Source organism: Somniosus microcephalus, chromosome 12 (genome assembly GCF_052327205.1).
Source record: "Somniosus microcephalus isolate GS21.2 chromosome 12, FLI_Smic_1.0, whole genome shotgun sequence".
Taxonomy (NCBI): Eukaryota; Metazoa; Chordata; class Chondrichthyes; order Squaliformes; family Somniosidae; genus Somniosus; species Somniosus microcephalus.
The window spans coordinates 32,070,174-32,088,397 of NC_140998.1; the positions used below are offsets into that span (position 1 = coordinate 32,070,174).

Sequence of the window (18,224 nt, forward strand, 5' to 3'; positions counted from 1 at the left end):
GAGCAGATGAATGCGTGGCTGGAGAGATGGTGCAGGAGGGAGGGCTTTAGATTCCTGGGACATTGGGACCAATTCTGGGGAAGGTGGGACCTGTACAAGCCGGACAGGTTGCACCTCAACAGAGCTGGGACCAATGTCCTTGCGGGTGGGGGTTTCTAGTGCTGTTGGGGAGGGTTTAAACTAATTTGGCAGGGGGATGAGCATCAGGATGTAGCATTAGAAAGGAGAAACAAGGTGCACAAAGGATTGGAAGAGACAGACAGCATTAGAGTAAGAAATAGTACGGTATTAGGTGGGGTCAGACTAAGTGAGAATACAAGAAGGTCTAAGATAGTTTTCAGTGCACATGTGTGAATGCACAAAGTGTGGTAAATAAGGTTGATGAGCTGCAGGCGTAACTAGACACATGGGAATATAATGTTGTGCCGATAACAGAGATCTGGCTCGAAAAAGGGCAGGATTGGGTACTAAATATTCCTGAATATAAGATGTTCAGGAAAGATAGGGAAGGAAAGAAAGGAGGTGTGGTGGCAGTATTGATTAAGGAGAATATTACAGTGCTGGAGAGAGAGGATGTCCTGGAGGGGGTCAAGGACAAGAATCTATTTGGTTAGAGTTGAGAAAACAATAGAGGTGCCATTACACTACTAGGTGTATTCTATAGGCTGCCAACTAGTGGGAAGGATGTAGAGGAGCAAATTTGCAGGGAAATTGCAGAGAGGTGGAAGAACTATACAGTAGTAATAATGGAGGCCTTCAACTATCCTAATATAGACTGGGATAGTAATAGTGTAAAGGGCATAGAGGGGGAATAATTTCTGAAGTGTGTTCAGGAGAACTTTCTTGATCAGTACGTTTCTGGCCCAATGAGGAAGGAGGCATTGCTGGATCTGGTTCTGGAGAATGAGGTGGGTCAAGTGTCAGTAGGTGAACATTTAGGGAACAGTGATCACAGTATCATAAGGTTTAGATTAGCTATGGAAAAAGACAGGGAGCAATCTAGAGTAAAAATACTTTATTGGAGGAAGGCCAATTTCAGTGGGTTGACAATGGATCTGGCCTGGGTAAATTGGAATCAAAGATTGGCAGGCAAAACTAATCAAACAATGGGCTGCCTTTAAAGAGGAGATGGTTCGAGTACAGTCGAGGTACATTCCCATGAGGGGGAAAAGTAGGGCAACCAAAGCCAGAACTCCCTGGATGACGAAGCAGGAAAAGGGGGCATGTGATACATGTCAGGTTGAGAATACAAGTGAGAACCAGGTTGAATATAGAAAGTTCAGAGCGGAAGTGAAAAAGGAAATAAGAGGGGCAAAGACAGAGTATGAGAATAGATTGTCAGTTAACATAAAAGGAAATCCAAAAGTCTTCTATAGGCATATAAATAGTAAGTGTGTTGTAAGAGGGGCGGGGCCAATCAGGGACCAAAATGGAGACCTATGCATGGAGGCAGAGGGCATTGCTGAGGTACTAATGAGTACTTTGCATCTGTCCTCACCAAGGAAGAAGATGCTGCCAAAGTCATAGTGAAAGAGGAGGTAGTTGAGATACTGGATGGGATAAAAATTGATAAAGAGGAGGTACTAGAAAGGCTGGCTGTACTTAAAGTAGATAAGTCACCAGGACTGGATGGTGTGCATCCTAGGATGCTGAGGGAAGTAAAGGTGGAAATTGCAAAGGTACTGGCCATAATCTTCCAATCCTCCTTGGATACGGGGGTGGTGCCAGCAGACTGGAGAATGGACATGATCAGACATCATATGATCAGGCATTACACGATCATACCTCTAAGAATACGTCAAACCAGAGTTGGCAACCTTACTCACATTTGATTGCTATTCAGTGACTATGACTGGAAAGTGCCTGGGCATCACGAGGATAGTATTGGGCTTGGCAATGGTTGAACAGCCAGCTAAATGTTGCTGTCTAGGTTCATACATGAATGATCATTTGGGCAAGATTCTGGAGGGGAAACAGTACACATAGAACTGTACCTCAACATGGTGTCAGCTGGGGCTCAGTGGATAGCACTCTTGCTTCTGAGTCAGAAGGTTGTGGGTTCAAGTCCCACTCCAGAGACTTAAGCACAAAATCTAGGCTGACACTACAGTGCAGTACTGAGAGGGTGCTGTCTTTCAGATAAGATGTTAAACCGAGGCCTCATCTGCCCTCTCAGGAGGAAATAAAAGATCCCATGTTGTAGGAATTGAGGGGGGGTTTGGGGTTATTGCCTCTGGCCAGTCAGAAGTCTCTGAGCTGCTCCAGAGCCCCGTGCGGTTTTGAATCGCTCCCCTTTCCTGGTTCTGACCGCCGGACTTACTCAGCAGCGATGTAGACAGAAACGAGACTCATGGTTGGGTGCAAAACAGACCAGTATTTATTGAAATAAAAAGAAATAAATTGAAAATAATCAATACAGCACTCCTATGCTTAATACAACACTTATACTTAACACAGTACATTTTTTACTTACTACAGCACTCTTTGGCTTAGTACAACACTCTTTTACATAAATACAGCACTTTTAACGAGTGCAGCACACCTTTAATACAGTACACTTTGCTTACTACAGCACCTTTGCTTAGTACAACATTCTTACTTAATAGGGGAGGAGAGAACGGACACAATGAGGGAAAATTGACTAAAATCACAATTTAACAATAATTCCCCTTAATTCCCACCCCTAAATACCTATCTAAGTTGCCTTGTAATAGGTCAGAAAATCTATGCTCACCAGAGAACGCCTGCTCCGTGCCCTTGCGGTCTTAGATTCTTCACCACCCTGAAATGGAGATACCCCAGTGTTTAAAAGTAACTGCTGGTATTCCACTCCTTTGGGCGGGCTGTCGAGTTGTTCTTCCTTTCAGGCAGAGCACGGAGGCGAGGCGGCAGAGAGAGAGATGGCTTCCTGAGAAGCTATCTTTATACCCCATTTGGAGCCGAAATCTTCGCGCCCAAATCCGGATGTATCTGGGCTAAACAAAAGGGATCCAAACTGTCCCCATTGACTGTGATGGGGTTTGGATGAATTACCCATTCGTTTAAACTGGGTTGAATAAAGCTGTCTCAGTTTGAAAAAGACATGTCTGTTTCCTTAATTGCTGGGTAAACAGCCCTTGGATGTTAGTGTAAACAAAGCCATTGTCCTGTGGTCAGTGCAACCACAATTGATTGACAGCTTTAAGTGGTTAAGCCTTTGTGTCAATATTGTAGACTTCCTGTAAACAAACATCGATTGTCCTGCGGTGAAACTCCCTAAACTGCCTTTGATTGACAGTTTAAATACCTCATTGCTTCAGAGGCTGTTTTTTTTTTCTAAATCCTTTGTCAGCCATCTTTGATTTTCCTTTCCATATGCACACAGGCTGTGTTGTGTCTTTTGCCACGAGGCCGGACAGCCATCTTTGATTTTCCTTTTTCACAGACACACAGGTTGCCTTTCAAGTCCTTTTTGTCAGCCCGTGCTTTGAAGAGAGACTGTCTTTTGTCTTCTGCCACGAGGTCTGATGGCCATTTTGATGCCCTGGATTTTTAAAGGTATATTCTACCCAGGTTATCTTTAATCAAAATATAATCTTCGGGGCTGTAGAGATTTTTGAAATTCTTGCGAAAAACTACAGTCCCCCATCGGATACTAAAACTTGCTTGTAGTATCCTGTCCAAAGGTGAGCAATAATTTCTGACCCCCCACAAACAACCTTCCCTTATACTTATCTAAATCTATCTTTGATCCCCCTACACCTCCATCTCCCCTACCCAGAGAGAATCGCAGTACACGGTAGGCATCTATCAATAGGAAAACAAGATTCGTTAAATAATCAATAAACAGAGGGGGTCCAATGCCCCTGCACCACTTGTATTCACAATAATTCAAGCATGGAGGGGGTCCAATGCCCCTGCACCACTTGTATTCACAATAATTCAAGCATGGAGGGGTTCCAATGCCCCTGCACCACTTGTGACATAGTTTTTTTTAACACGATACGACATCTTCAATGGGATTACCACCAAGCCAAAACATGTCTGTTAAAAATATAAATGGAAGAAAACGAGCTTCCCCTTTTTTTAAATTAAAATGCAATTGCCTGACACTTTATTAAATGGCCCTATTCTTCAGCCATAAATGTATTTAAAATTTTCACAATCTGCAAACACAATTCATAGGCATATGCAATTTGTTCCAATTAACTCCAAACAAGTAGTACAATCTTACAGTTAGGAACTAAATTCACACATTATCTCCTTTGGAGTTGAGACCAGTACATAATACAAGATATATAAAATAATTAACAAGTTTTTGTAAACTCTTATTCTTAATTGAATTTCCAAATAGCAGCTGAAATGTTGTGGGCATCTGCCTCCTGCAGACCCCTCCCATCGTGGGCTAGGAGTGCTCCTTCCTTGAGCATCCAAAGACATGCTGGTTCTCTGTACCTTCTGGAACTCTGAAAAAGACTTAAAGAAAAAACGTCTAGCCAGGTCCCCTGGCTCAGGGGAGTGTGATCAGGTCCCGCGACCTCGACTCACATAGACACTCTGGAACGGTACCATACTTAAAACTTATGCTCTAATAATTAACACTACCGAATTGCAATATAAAATTTAAAATTTAACACGTTCTACCTTAATGCTTTATACACATTACTTGAACAAAGCTATATACAAGCGCTGCCCGTCTCCGGGTGGCCAGCCTAATCCCTGTTTGGGCTGCCACAGGCTGCTCTCTGCAGCGTGGCTGGACTGATTCCAACTTCAAGTCCCTTGCAGCTTATGGCTGCTGGTTGGGGACTTCTGCCTTTTGGCTTTCCCTGACTCGGGAGACTGCCCTATTCCATTGAAAAGCTGGTGTCCATACTTTCTTGGGCTGGGGTACCCGAAGAGATCTCCTAGGGAGTGTCGCTGGTGGGGCTACCCCGGCGAGCAGACCCTTAGCTCAGGTCACACTCCTTGCTGGCTGGGGACCCCCTCCTTCGGGCCCCTCCCTTCCCAAACCTGGGCTGGGGACAGGCAATCCCTTGCCACCGGCTGCCGGTGGCTGAGAGCCTTCCCCTTCAGGTCTAAAACCTGGTTCAGGCTCCTCCCCGGAGTCCCACAAGAGAGGGGGAATCGCTCGGGCCAAGTGCTGGGGAACTTCTCCCCTCACGCACGCGACTGCGCCTGCATGTGCAGTCTGTGTGTGTGTACGCACTGCAGGCTGAGGCTTTCTAATCTCAGGTACAATCCCAGCTGCCTGTTTCCCTGCCCCCGGCTCAAACAACCTGAATTGTTTGATATAACTGGCAGCTTGCCAGTAATCCTGTTCAAAATCCTTTTCTCTCACCAGGGCGGCCTTAAATGTGGAATCTTGGGCCTGGACCTGCTTTTGGTCCGGGGCCAAAGCTATCCCCTGTGTGCCTCCCTTGCCCTGGATTGTAGCTACCGGGCCTGCTCTACAGGGGTCCCAGAGCTTTCCTTCCCTGTCCCCCTGCTTGAACAACTTACACTGGTCATGAATGGCTCCTCCCCTAGCACAAGCCGCAGCGCCTGCCTGTGCAGCCTGTGAGCTTGTACCCGCTGTGGGCTGAGGATTTGTAACCTCAGGCTCACTCCCAGCTGCCTGTTTCCCTGTGGGTCCCATTAAGTTAAATGGGACCTGGTTAGACCGGGGGGAATTGGTCAGGTCTTCCGAGTGGACCACTGTGCTGGAGGCTCCAGTGTCCACCGAATATCTCCCCTGCACCATCTTCACCCCCATCTTATCATAGGGCCTGCTCCCCTCAGCATTTTCGCGGGGACACAGGTCAACAGTTTGCACTGGCTCTAGTCATTGCTGGGAGAGAGGTGGGGCAGATGGGGTCAAAGCACCAGTGGTGGCTGCTACTCTCCCCTGGCCAATCAGAAGAGACCGTAGGGACTGTAAAAGTGACTCAATCGCTGCGGTAGGGATGTCTGGCCCTGCCTTATGGGCTGGGGCTGTGGGATCCTTTCCCTTGCTATCCTTCCAGGGATTCTTACAGTCTTTTCTCCAGTGACCATCTTTCCCGCCCCCATAGCAATTTAACCTAGCCTGGGAGGGATGGTTCCCCTCCTGGTGCCACTCTTTCTTACTCTGGCTCCCAGGTTTAACCTCATGGACCCTTCCCTTGGGCTGGGGCGTCTTGATACACCTTAGGTTTCTAAAGGCTACTGTGAGCCGGCGGATCACCACTTCTTCGGTGGTCTGGGGGTTTTGGGGGTCAAACCAAGCCACGACCTGGGCTTGGATCTGGGGTAGGCTGTTTGTCATGAGACAACGGAGTCAGTGAGTCAATTGGACTGGGTCCAGTGCTACCCGCCCTGGCACTCCCGGGCACATGCTCCAGTAGACTGGCCACAGCCTGTCTGCGAATGCCTGCGGGGACTCCCCTGGGAGCTGCACTGTTCTTTCTACCCGGGCAAACAGGCTACCATCATTGAGTCCCATGGCCTCCAATATCTCATTCTTCAGACCCTCATAATCCCTCTGCCCCCTTTTGCACTCGCCAGATAGGGCCTGGAGGAGATCACCTGCCAGGGAAAACAGCAGCATTTTTGCTTGCTCTGCGTCATCGCAGTCATTTACACAAGCTGCCTGCTCTATCTCCCTGAAGTGTAGAGAGGGATCTCCCTTTTTAGTGAGCTTGGGGACGTGGCTAACCATGTCCCTGAGCTGGTGGGTGCCATACGGCACCACAAACTGATTCTGGATGGCCCCTGGGTCATCTTCATCAACGGGCGGACCGTACCTCCATTGTCGGAGGGGGTACACTGGTCCTGGTCCCGGCCTATCTAGCGGGGCCTGCTGTGCTTCCTCTACCACCTCATCCTCCACCCCCCTTTGCTGCCAGAGCTCCTGAAAGCTCGGAGCCGTGGGTGGTGGTCGTGGGACCTCTGATTCCCTGACCAGCCTTTTCCTGGGTGTTGCCTGTGGGACGGTTTTATTTGGGTTGCCGGTAAAATCTGACTGACCTGATTTCGGGCTAATCAGACATATCATCCCCTTTGCCCTCTTTAAAGCCATATTCAAGCTTTCTATCTCTTCCCTACAGGGGCCATGATCTACTTCCTCAAACCCTTGCTCGCAGGCCAGCTTATATGCTGCCTTTACCTCCCTAACCTTTTCCTCCTGCTCTTTTATTTCTTGTATGAGGCGAGCGTTCTCCTCCTGCACCCTCATCTCATTGCTCTTGGCCTCTGTAACTAGGCACTTCAGGTACTCTGACTCGTGCCTTGTGTGGCTTTTGCCCTCACTAAACTGGACCACCAGGCACTCCATCTTGGCCTGGTATTCTTCAACCTCCCTTTCCCTATCCCAACTCTCTGCTCTAGATTCCCTAAGCCTGCGGGCACCTAACCACAAACAGATCAGTGGGATAAAAAGAAAACCAATAACTGCTGCTCTCTCCAGACCCAAACCACCGTCTGCTACATCGCATACCGTTGCCGACGGTCCTGTCGTAGTCGCCATTTTGTAGGAATTGAGGGGGGGTTTGGGGTTATTGCCTCTGGCCAGTCAGAAGTCTCTGAGCTGCTCCAGAGCCCAGTGCAGTTTCGAATCGTTCCCCTTTCCTGGTTCTGACCGCCGGACTTGTTCAGCAGTGATGTAGACAGAAACGAGACTCGTGGTTGGGTGCAAAACAGGCCAGTATTTATTGAAATGAAAAGAAATAAATTGAAAATAATCAATACAGCACTCCTATGCTTAATTCAACGTTTATACTTAACACAGTACACTTTTTACTTACTACAGCACTCTTTGGCTTAGTACAGCACACTTTTACTTAAATACAGCACCTTTAGTCTACTACAGCATTCTTTGGCTTAGTACAGCACACTTTTACTTAAATACAGCACCTTTAGTCTACTACAGCATTCTTTGGCTTAGTACAACACTCTTTTACTTAAATACAGCACTTTTAACTAGTGCAGCACACCTTTAATACAGTACACTTTGCTTACTACAGCACTTTTGCTTAGTACAACACTTACTTAATAGGGGAGGAGAGAACGGACACAAGGGAAAATTGACTAAAATCACAATTTAACAATAATTCCCCTTAATTCCCACCCCTAAATACCTATCTAAGTTGCCTTGTAATAGGTCAGAAAATCTATGCTCGCAAGAGAACGCCTGCTCCGTGCCCTTGCGGTCTTAGATTCTTCACCACCCTGAAATGGAGATACCCCAGCGTTTAAAAGTAACTGCTGGTATTCCACTCCTTTGGGCGGGCTGTTGAGTTGTTCTTCCTTGCAGGCAGAGCACGGAGGCGAGGCGGCAGAGAGAGAGAGAGATGGCTTCCTGAGAAGCTATCTTTATACCCCATTTGGAGCCAAAATCTTCGCACCCAAATCTGGATGTATCTGGGCTAAACAAAAGAGATCCAAACTGTCCCCATTGACTGTGATGGGGTTTGGATGAATTACCCATTCGTTTAAACTGGGTTGAATAAAGCTGTCTCAGTTTGAAAAAAAATGACTGTTTCCTTAATTGCTGGGTAAACAGCCCTTGGATGTTAGTGTAAACAAATCCATTGTCCTGTGGTCAGTGCAACCGCAATTGATTGACAGCTTTAAGTGGTTAAGCCTTTGTGTCAGCATTGTAGACTTCCTGTAAACAAACATCGATTGTCCTGCGGTAAAACTCCCTAAACTGCCTTTGATTGACAGTTTAAATACCTCATTGCTTCAGAGGCTGTTTTTTTTTCTAAATCCTTTGTCAGCCATCTTTGATTTTCCTTTCCATATGCACACAGGCTGTGTTGTGTCTTTTGCCACGAGGCTGGACAGCCATCTTTGATTTTCCTTTTTCACAGACACACAGGTTGCCTTTCAAGTCCTTTTTGTCAGCCCGTGCTTTGAAGAGAGACTGTCTTTTGTCTTCTGCCATGAGGTCTGATGGCCATTTTGATGCCCTGGATTTTTAAAGGTATATTCTACCCAGGTTATCTTTAATCAAAATATAATCTTCGGGGCTGTAGAGATTTTTGATATTCTTGCGAAATCCTACACATGGCCCTATTTGAAGACGAGCTGGGGAGTTCGCCCTGTTGTCCTAGCCAATGTTTAACCCTCAACCAACATCATTAATACGGATTGTCCGATTATTATCACATTATTAATTGTCGGACAATTTTGGCTGTGCTCAATTTTTGCTGCTGTGTTTTCTACGTTACAACAGTGACTACACTTCAAAAAGTAGATTGTAGGCTGTAAATCGCGTTGGAACATCCTGCAGTCATGAAAGGCGCTATATAAATACAAGGTGGAAAAATTGGGTAGCGCCCATTTTGGGGTGCTAACGTCGCTGGGGCGCTAAAAGTGAGCGCCTCTCCGCTGTAAATTCAGTAGTAGCGCCCCAAGCAGGAGGTGGGGTGCTACTGGAAAGCGATCCACCTCCTACTTGGGGTGCTACTACTGAATTTCACTGCGTTACATGTAGTAGCGCCGTGTCATTGCAGGCCTCCCCCCCTTTATTAAAGGGGAGGGGCCCAGCGCTGTGCTGTAAGACGTTTAAATAGTGCCCTTGGGGGTCCCCTCCCTGCTCCAACTTTTTCATATCACTGGACATTTTCCTTAATTCCTCATTATTATATGGGACCACAAATTCCCGATCTAGCGACCACAGGGCTCCTGCCTCTGCGCCCTCGGCTGGCGACTGGTACTGTTTTTGGCACATCGGTACCATAGGTGGGGTCCGAACTCCCTCCGGTGGGCCATAACCCTGCTCTAACTCTGCTTCACCTTCCTCACCTTCACTATCCCTTTCTCCATCGTCTAGCCCTTCTCCTGATGAAGGGATCATGGCACACACAAGGCTCCTCTGGACCCGTAATTTATCCTCCAACTCCTTAATCTTCCTTTTACACCTGGTGTGATGCCCTCGAGCACCCCATCTTCAGAAGCCTGTTTCTGAACAATCCTAAATGTGGATTTCAGGTCCTCTTTGGCCCTTTCTGCCTGCTCCGCTCTGCCTCTGATCTGCTTCCCTCATTGACAACATGTCACATTGATTCTGATTATTGATACACTGGCTCGCTAGATATTGTTCTTTAGTAACCCACTTTTCCTTTTCCTTCTCAAATTTTTCCTCGAGCTTACTCTTGCTCTCCCTTAATTCCTCTACCTCCCTCTTTCTGCTTTCCCTTTCTTCCTCCAGTTCCTTCTTCTTACTTTCTCTGTCTTCCTCTAATTCCTTCAGAAGTCGGTTCACCACTGCTTCTCTATCACTGGCTTTTTCTGCCGTATCCTCTATTTCCCTTCGTAACTTAATCGTTGTACACTCATCATTCTTAACTTGCCTCTGATAGGCTAATAACCAGATGGCTTTCATTAGTCGCTGCCGACATGTGGACCCTTGTGTCCATTGTTCGGCCTCATAAACCAGATCATCACCACCAATAATGACCTGTATCCACCTCTCCCGGAGAGGTAAATTGCCTGCTCATACTTTGTGACTAACTCAACCATTGTCTTTGCCATTGTCGGCAGTTTTCCTCTTCTTATCAGTGGGCCCCAAAGCCGTTTACACCTTTTGCCTGAAAAAGTTCCTGTCTTTGTAATGCCCAACCGTTTGTTCCTGGGTCTGTTGCTTCCTTATCTGATTAACAGCTTTCATACAAAGTTCCCACAGGAACCAACCCCTCAACCTCCCGAAGCATGCTGGGATATTAAATTTGGTCAACTTTTTAAGTTTGGTCAAGTTATAGCAAATTCTTACAGCGAATGGCTTATTCTTACAGCACGCACCGGGGCCCTGCTGGACCACAGGGGAGCGAGGTGCCGTGAAAACAGCCCGGCACTCAAAAGGAGTACCGGGCTGAGCGATCGCGTGAACAAATGAAAGGGGGCAGGTGCTGACAGTAGGACAAAATTTAAATGGCCGCCCAACACCTGCCCTTTAAGTAGCACCACCACCGCTGCAAAGACGCCCCCTGATCCTGTCGGACATGTCGGCGATAGGTTAGTGAGCGCAAGGGAAGTTTGCATCTGAGGCGCAAGCGGGGCACTGCGCACTGCGATTACGTCATCGCTGGCTGTGCAGCGCCACAGGGCACTACCGGCTACTGCTGCTGCTAACCTCCCGCTGAATTCCGCGGGAGGCGTTAGCGGCACCACGCCCGGGCGCTGGGGGATTTGCACCCCCCCTCCCGGGCGCTAACAAAAGGCGCAAACCAACCTAAGTTTTCCCCCCTAATTCTTTTTTTTCCAAGCGAAAAGGGGAGAAAATTGGATAGGAAAAAATAAATGTTCACATTTTAAGCACAGACCTTGGAAATCAATTTTTACTGGAATTGCATATGCAAATCTACCACATTTCATAAAATATTGTAATTGTAAATTACAAATGCATTTCCAGTATCACAACAGCCACTGTTTTTGGTTTAATTTGGGGTTCTTTATATTTCTGTAGCTAATCATTTATACTCCCCAGCAATGAGCACGTATCTTTTTTAATGATCCTGATTGAATTAAAAGTAAACGTAACATTTAGCCCTGATCTTAATTACAGAGAACTGGGCAGTACAAGCAATGTGCTGGGAAACGTTCAAGGCAGGAATGTGGCTGCACTGCAGCAATGAAGTTATCCTCATTCATTGAATACTCAGACTGCAAAGAGAAGGTAAGAGAATTGCTCATCTAGAACAGAATCACTTCAACTATGCTTTGCACTATAGCACAAAGCAAAAGCACTTTCAGTTTAGATTCGAATAATCCACACTAAATCAATAAGAAGCCTTGGTGAGTTGCTGCAGTGCATCTTGTAGATGGTACACACTGCAGCCACGGTGTGCCGATGGTGGAGGGAGTGAATGTTTAAGATGGTGGATTAGGTGTCAATAAAGTGGGCTGCTTTGTCCTGGATGGGGTTGAGCTTCTTGAGTTGTTGGAGCTGCACTCATCCAGGCAATTGGAGAGTATTCCATCACGCTCCTGAATTGTACCTTGTAGACGGTGGAAAGGCTTTGGAGAGTCAGGAGGTGAGTCACTCACTGCAGTATACCTAGCCCCTGACCCGCTCTTGTAGCCACAGTATTTATGTGGCTGGTCCAGTTAAGTTTCTGGTCAATGGTGACCCCCAGGATGTTGATGGTGGGGGATTCGACGATGGTAATGCCGTTAAATGTCAAGGGGTGGTGGTTAGACTCTCGCTTGTTGAAGATTGTCATTGCATGGCACTTTTGTGGCGTGACTGTTACTTGCCACTTATCAGCCCAAGCCTGAATGTTGTCCAGGTCTTGCTGCGCATGGGCACGGAATACTTCATTATCTGAGGAGTTGCGAATGGAACTGAAAACTGTGCAATCAGCGAATCCATGCTAATATATTACCCCCAATCCATGAGCCCTAATTTTGTATAATAATCTCATGTGTGGCATCTTATCAAATGCTTTTTGAATATCCAAATACATTACATCCTCTGGTTCCCCCTTATCTACCCTGCTAGTTACAACCTCAAAAAACTCTAACAGATTTTTTAAACACGATTTCCCTTTCATAAATCCGTGATTTTCTAAGTGCCCTGTTACCATGTCCCTAATAATAGATTCTAGCAATTTCACTACTACTGATGTCAGGCTAACTGGTGTTCCTGGAGGAGAAGGGGTGAGAGCAGAAGTGCGGGAAATGGGACAGACACGGTCTAGGGCCCTGTCAACCATGGTGGCGGGGATTTCTCACTTGAGGAAAAAGGAAGACGTATCGGAAGCACTGGTGTGGAAGGTGGCATCGTCAGAACAGATGTGATGGAAACGGAGAAACTGGGAGAGTGGAATAGAGTCCTTACAGGAAGCGAGGTGGGAGGAAGTGTAATCAAGGTAGCTGTGGGAGTCAGTGGGCTTATATAGTAGATATAGGTTGACAGCCTATCCGCAGAAATGGAGATAGAGAAATCGAGGAAGGGAAGGGAAGAGTCGGAGATGGACCATGTGAAGGCAATGGAGAGGTGAAAATTTGAAGCAAAGTTGATGAGATTTTCCAGTTCGGGGGAGAGCAGAAAACGGCATGATACACTCATCAATATACCGGAAAAAGAGGTGAGGGAGGGGACCTGAGTAGGACTGGAACAAAGAATGTTCCACGTAGCCCACGAAAAGGCAAGCATAGCCAGGGCCCATATGGGTTCCCAAAACGACACCTTGTATATGATGACGATGGAAGAGATTGCTACTCAGTGCAAAGAGTTCTTTGAATTTGAAAAATGTTCCTCCAATTAAAGGCATTGGACTACACTCACAATTATTCCTAAAAAAAATGCTCAAAACTGAAAGATTCCAGAAGCTGTATCTGGAAGAAATGACTTCCATTTTGGAAACTTTTTCTGAATAAGGTATATTTAAAATATTTTTTTTAGTATCCCCTCACTTTCATAAACTGTACAACCTATTTTCCTTTTAGGGACCCATGCATACAAAAGTCATGAAAGGTTGTTGCAAAAGATAAGGGCTCATGGGGTTGGGGGTAATATATTAGCGGGGCTACAGGAAGGTTAAAGGACAGAAAACAGAGTGTAGGAATAAACGGGTCATTTTTCGGGATGGCAGGTTGTTGCTAGTGGAGTACCGCATGAATCAGCTATTTACAATCTACGTTAATAATCTAAATGAAGGGACTGAATGTAATGTATCCTCGTTTGCTGACGATGCAAAGCTAGGTGGGAAAGTAAGCTGTGAGGAGGACATAAAGGGGGAAAATTGGGTTGATTTGCGCCTCTCGTTAGCGCCCCCAGGAGGAGACCTGCAATGACGTGGCGCTACGTGTCGACGCGCGTGGTGCTGTTGCACGTAGCACCACGATATTCAGTTGTAGCACCCCAAGAAGGAGGTGGAGCGCTTCCTGTAGTACTACTACTGAATTTCTGGTGGAGGGGCACTAACTTTTTCGGGCTGCTAAAATTAGCGTCCCGGAAGGTTAGCGCCCCAAAAGGGGCACCACCCAATTTTTCCCCCAATGAGTCTGCAAAGGAACATAGACAGGTTAAGTGAGTGGGAAAGAAGGTGGAAGATGGAGTATAATGTGGGGAAATGTGAGATTATACACTTTGGTAGAAAGAATCGAAACAGAATATTTTTTAAATGGTGAGAAATTTAAATGTTGGTGTGCAGAGAGATTTAGGTGTCCTTGTACACAAAACACAGAAAGTTAACATGCAGGTACAGCAAGCAATTAGGAACACAAATAGTATTTTGGCCTCATTTCAAGGGGGTTGAAGTACAAGAGTGACAAAGTCTTGCTGCAATTGTACAGGGCTAGGATGAGACCACACCTGGAGTACTGTGTACAGTTTTGGTCTACATCCATACTTGCCTTAGAGGGGGTGCAACAAAGGTTCACTAGACTGATTCCTGGGATGAGAGGGTTGTCCTATGAGAAGAGATTGAGTAGAATGGGCCTATAGAGTCATAGAGTCATAACGGCACAAAAGGAGGCCATTCTGCTTATCGAGTCTGTACCGGTTCTCTGTACAGCAATCCAGTCAGTCCCATTCCCCCGCTCTAGCCCCGTAGCCCTGCAAGTTTATTTCCCTCAAGTGCCTATCCAGTCTCCCCTTGAAAACATTGAGTGTCTCCGCTTCCACCACTTCCGTCGACAGCAAATTCCAGGTCATTACCCTTGCTGCGTAAAAATGTTTTTCCTCATATCCCCCCATATCACTTTCCCAAAACCTTAAATCTGTGTCCCCTAGTCCTTGTACCATCAACTAATGGGAACAGCTATTCCCCGTCTACCCTATCCAAACCCATCATAATCTTGTACACCTCTATCAAATCACCCCTCAACCTCCTTTGCTCTAATGAAAACAAATCCAACTTCTCCAACCTCTCCTTGTAGCTAAGATCCCCCAATCCCCAGAACCATTCTGGTAAATCTCCTCTGCACCCTCTCAAGCGCCTTCAAATCCTTCCTAAAGTGTGGTGACCATAACTGGATACAATACTCCAGTTGTGGCCAAACCAGCAGTTTATAAAAGTTCAGCATAACTCCTCTACTTTTGTACTCAATACCTCTATTTATGAAGCCCAAGATCCCATATGCTTTGCTAACCACTCTCTCAATATGTCCCTGCCACCTTCAGGGACCTATGCACATTAACTCCTAGGTCCCTTTGTCCCTGCACACTCTTTAAAACTGTGCTATTAAGTGTATATTGCCTCTCCCTGTTCCTTCTGCCAAAATGCATCACCTCACACTTCTCTGTATTAAATTCCATCTGCCACTTGTCTGCCCATTCTGCTAGCTTTTCTATGTCCTGTTGCAGCCAATTGGTATCATCCTCACTGTTTGCCACACCCCCAAGTTTGGTGTCAATTTAGAAATTCTACTCTGTATTCCAATAAGCAGGTCATTTATATATATCAAAAAAAGCAGTGGCCCCTGCACTGACCCTTGGGGAACACCACTGCCTACAATCTTCCAGTCTAAAAATCAGCCATTTACTATAATTCGCTGTTTTCTGTCCTTAAGCCATTTCCTTATCCAAGCTGCCACTGACCCACCTATTCCATAAGCATCAATTTTGTTAACCAGCCTTCTATGTGGTACTTTGTCAAACACCTCCCAAAAATCCATGTAGACAACATCTATTGCATTCCCTTCATCAATCCTCTCTGTTATTGCATCCAAATGGGAATGGTAGCATAGTGGTTATGTTACTACATTAGTAATCCAGATGGACCTGGACTAATGCTCTATGTGAAATCAAATCCCACCATAGCAGCAGGGGAATTTAAATTCAATTAAATAAATCATAGATTTATAAATCGTACATACAGCACGGAAGGAGGCATTTTGTCCCATCGTATCTGCGCCGGCCAACAACGAACTATCCAGCCTAATCCCAGTTCTTGGTCTGTAATCCTGCAGGTTAGAGCATCTCAAGTACTTTTTTAAATGTGGTTAGGGTTCCTGCCTCTGCCACCTTTTCAGGCAGAGTTCCAGACCCCTGCAACCCTCTGGGTGAAGAAATATCCTCTCTAAACCTTCCACCAATTACTTTAAATCTGTGCCCCCAGAATTTTGACCCCTCTGCTAAGGGAAATAGATCCTTTCTAACCACTTTATCTATGACCCTCATAATTTGATACATCTCAATAAGGTTTCCCCTCAGCCTCCTCTGTTCCAAGGAAAACAGACCCAGCCTATCCAGCCTTTCCTCATAGCTAAGATTCTCTACTCCCAGCAACATCCTTGTAAATCTCCTCTGTACCCTCTCTAGTGCAATCACATCTTTCCTGCAATGTGGTGACCAGAACTGCACGCAGTACTCTAGCTGAGGCCTAACTAGTGTTTTATACAGTTGAGGCATAACCCCCCTGCTCTTGTATTCTATGCCACGGCTAATAAAGGCAAGCATTCCGTATGCCTTCTTACCCACCTTATCTATCTGGCCTGCTATTTTCAGGGATCTGTGGACATGCACTCCAAGGTCCCTTTGTTCCTCTACACTACTCAGTGTCCTACCATTTAATGTGTATTCCCTTTCCTTGTTAGCCCTCCCCAAATGCATTACCTCACACTTCTCCAGATTAAATTCCATTTGTCACTGTTCTGCCCACCTGACCAATTTATTGATATCTTCCTGCAGTCTAGTTTCCTTCTTTAGTATCAACCACACAGCCGATTTTAGTATCATCTGCAAACTTCTTAATCATACCCCCTATATTCAAGTCTAGATCATTGATATATACCACAAAAAGCAAGGGACCTAGTACTGAGCCCTGCGGAACCCCACTGGAAACAGCCTTCCAGTCACAAAAACACCCATCAACCATTACCCTCTGCTTCCTGTCTCCGAGCCATTTTTTGAACCCAACTTGACACTTTGCCCTGGATCCCATGGGCTTTTAACTTTGTGACCAGTCTGCCATGTGGAACCTTATCAAAAGCCTTGCTAAAGTCCATATACACTACATCAAATGCACTACCCTCATCTACCCTTCTTGTTACCTCCTCAAAAAATTCAATCAAGTTTGTCAGACATGACCTTCCCTTAACAAATCCGTGCTGACTATCCTTGATTAATCCATGTCTTTCTAAATGAAGATTTATCCTGTCCTTCAGAATTCTGTCCAATAATTTTCCCACCACTGACTGGCCTGTAATTATTCAGTCTATCCTTTTCTCCCTTTTTAAACAATGGTACCACATTAGCAGTCCTTCGGTCCTCCGGCACCACACCAGAGAGGATTGAAAAATGATGGTCAGGACCTCTGCTATTTCCTTTTTTGCTTCGCTTAACAGCCTGGGATACATTTCATCCGGGCCTGGGGATTTATCCACTTTTAAAGCTGCTAAACCCCTTAATACTTCCTCTCTCACTATGTTTATTTCATCTAATATTTCACACTCCTCCTCCCTGATAGCAATGTCTGCTTCGTCCCTCTCCTTTGTGAAAACAGATGCAAAGTATTCATTAAGAACCCTACCAGTGTCTCCCAGCTCCACACACAGATTACCCTCATGATCTCTAATAGGCCCTACTCTTTCTTTAGTTATCCTCTTACTCTTAATATATTTATAAAACATCTTTGGGTTTTCCTTGGTTTTACTTGACAAGAATTTTTCATGCTCTCTCTTTGCTTTCCTAATATCCTTTATAATTGCACCCCTGCACTTTCTGTACTCCTCTAAAGATTCTGGAGTAAATCTGAAATAAAAAGCTAGAATCAGTAATGGTGACCATGAAACTATTGGATTGTTGTAAAAACCCATCTGGTTCACTAATGTCCTTTAGGGAAGGAAATTTGCTGCCCTTACCTGGTCTGGCCTATATGTGACTCCAATTCCACTGCAATGTAGTTGACTCTTAGCTGCCCCTCTGAATTGGCCGAGCAAACCACTTAGTTGTATTCAAGAAGGCGGCTCATCACCACCTTCTCGACGGCAGTTAGGGAAGGGCACTAAATGCTGGCCTTGCTGGTGACGCCCACATCAAGTGAAAGAATGTTTTTAAAAATTCAATTAGATTAGTCAAACACGATCTGCCTTTCAGAAATCCATGTTGGCTCTCCTTAATTAGCTTAAACCTTTCCAAGTGCCTGTTAATTTTTTCCTTGATTATTGTTTCTAAAATTTTACCCACCACTGATGTTACACTGACTGGCCTGTAGTTACTAGGATTGTCCTTACACCCTTTCTTGAACAACGGTGTCACATTTGCCACTTTCCAATCCTCAGGCACCTCCCCAGCATCTAGGGAAGATTGGAAAATTATGGCAAACCCTTCTGCT

General features: G+C 45.8%; 1 protein-coding gene across 1 annotated transcript in view; it reads left to right on the plus strand.

Annotated features, from left to right (window-relative positions):
- LOC147109109 (cation channel sperm-associated auxiliary subunit beta-like) overlaps positions 1–18,224 on the plus strand; it is a 556,551-nt gene that overhangs the window by 494,856 nt on the left and 43,471 nt on the right. Inside the window, exon 22 of the mRNA XM_086002719.1 lies at positions 11,507–11,617. Coding sequence (XP_085858845.1) covers positions 11,507–11,617 — 111 coding nt within the window. The remainder of the gene's footprint in view (positions 1–11,506; positions 11,618–18,224) is intronic.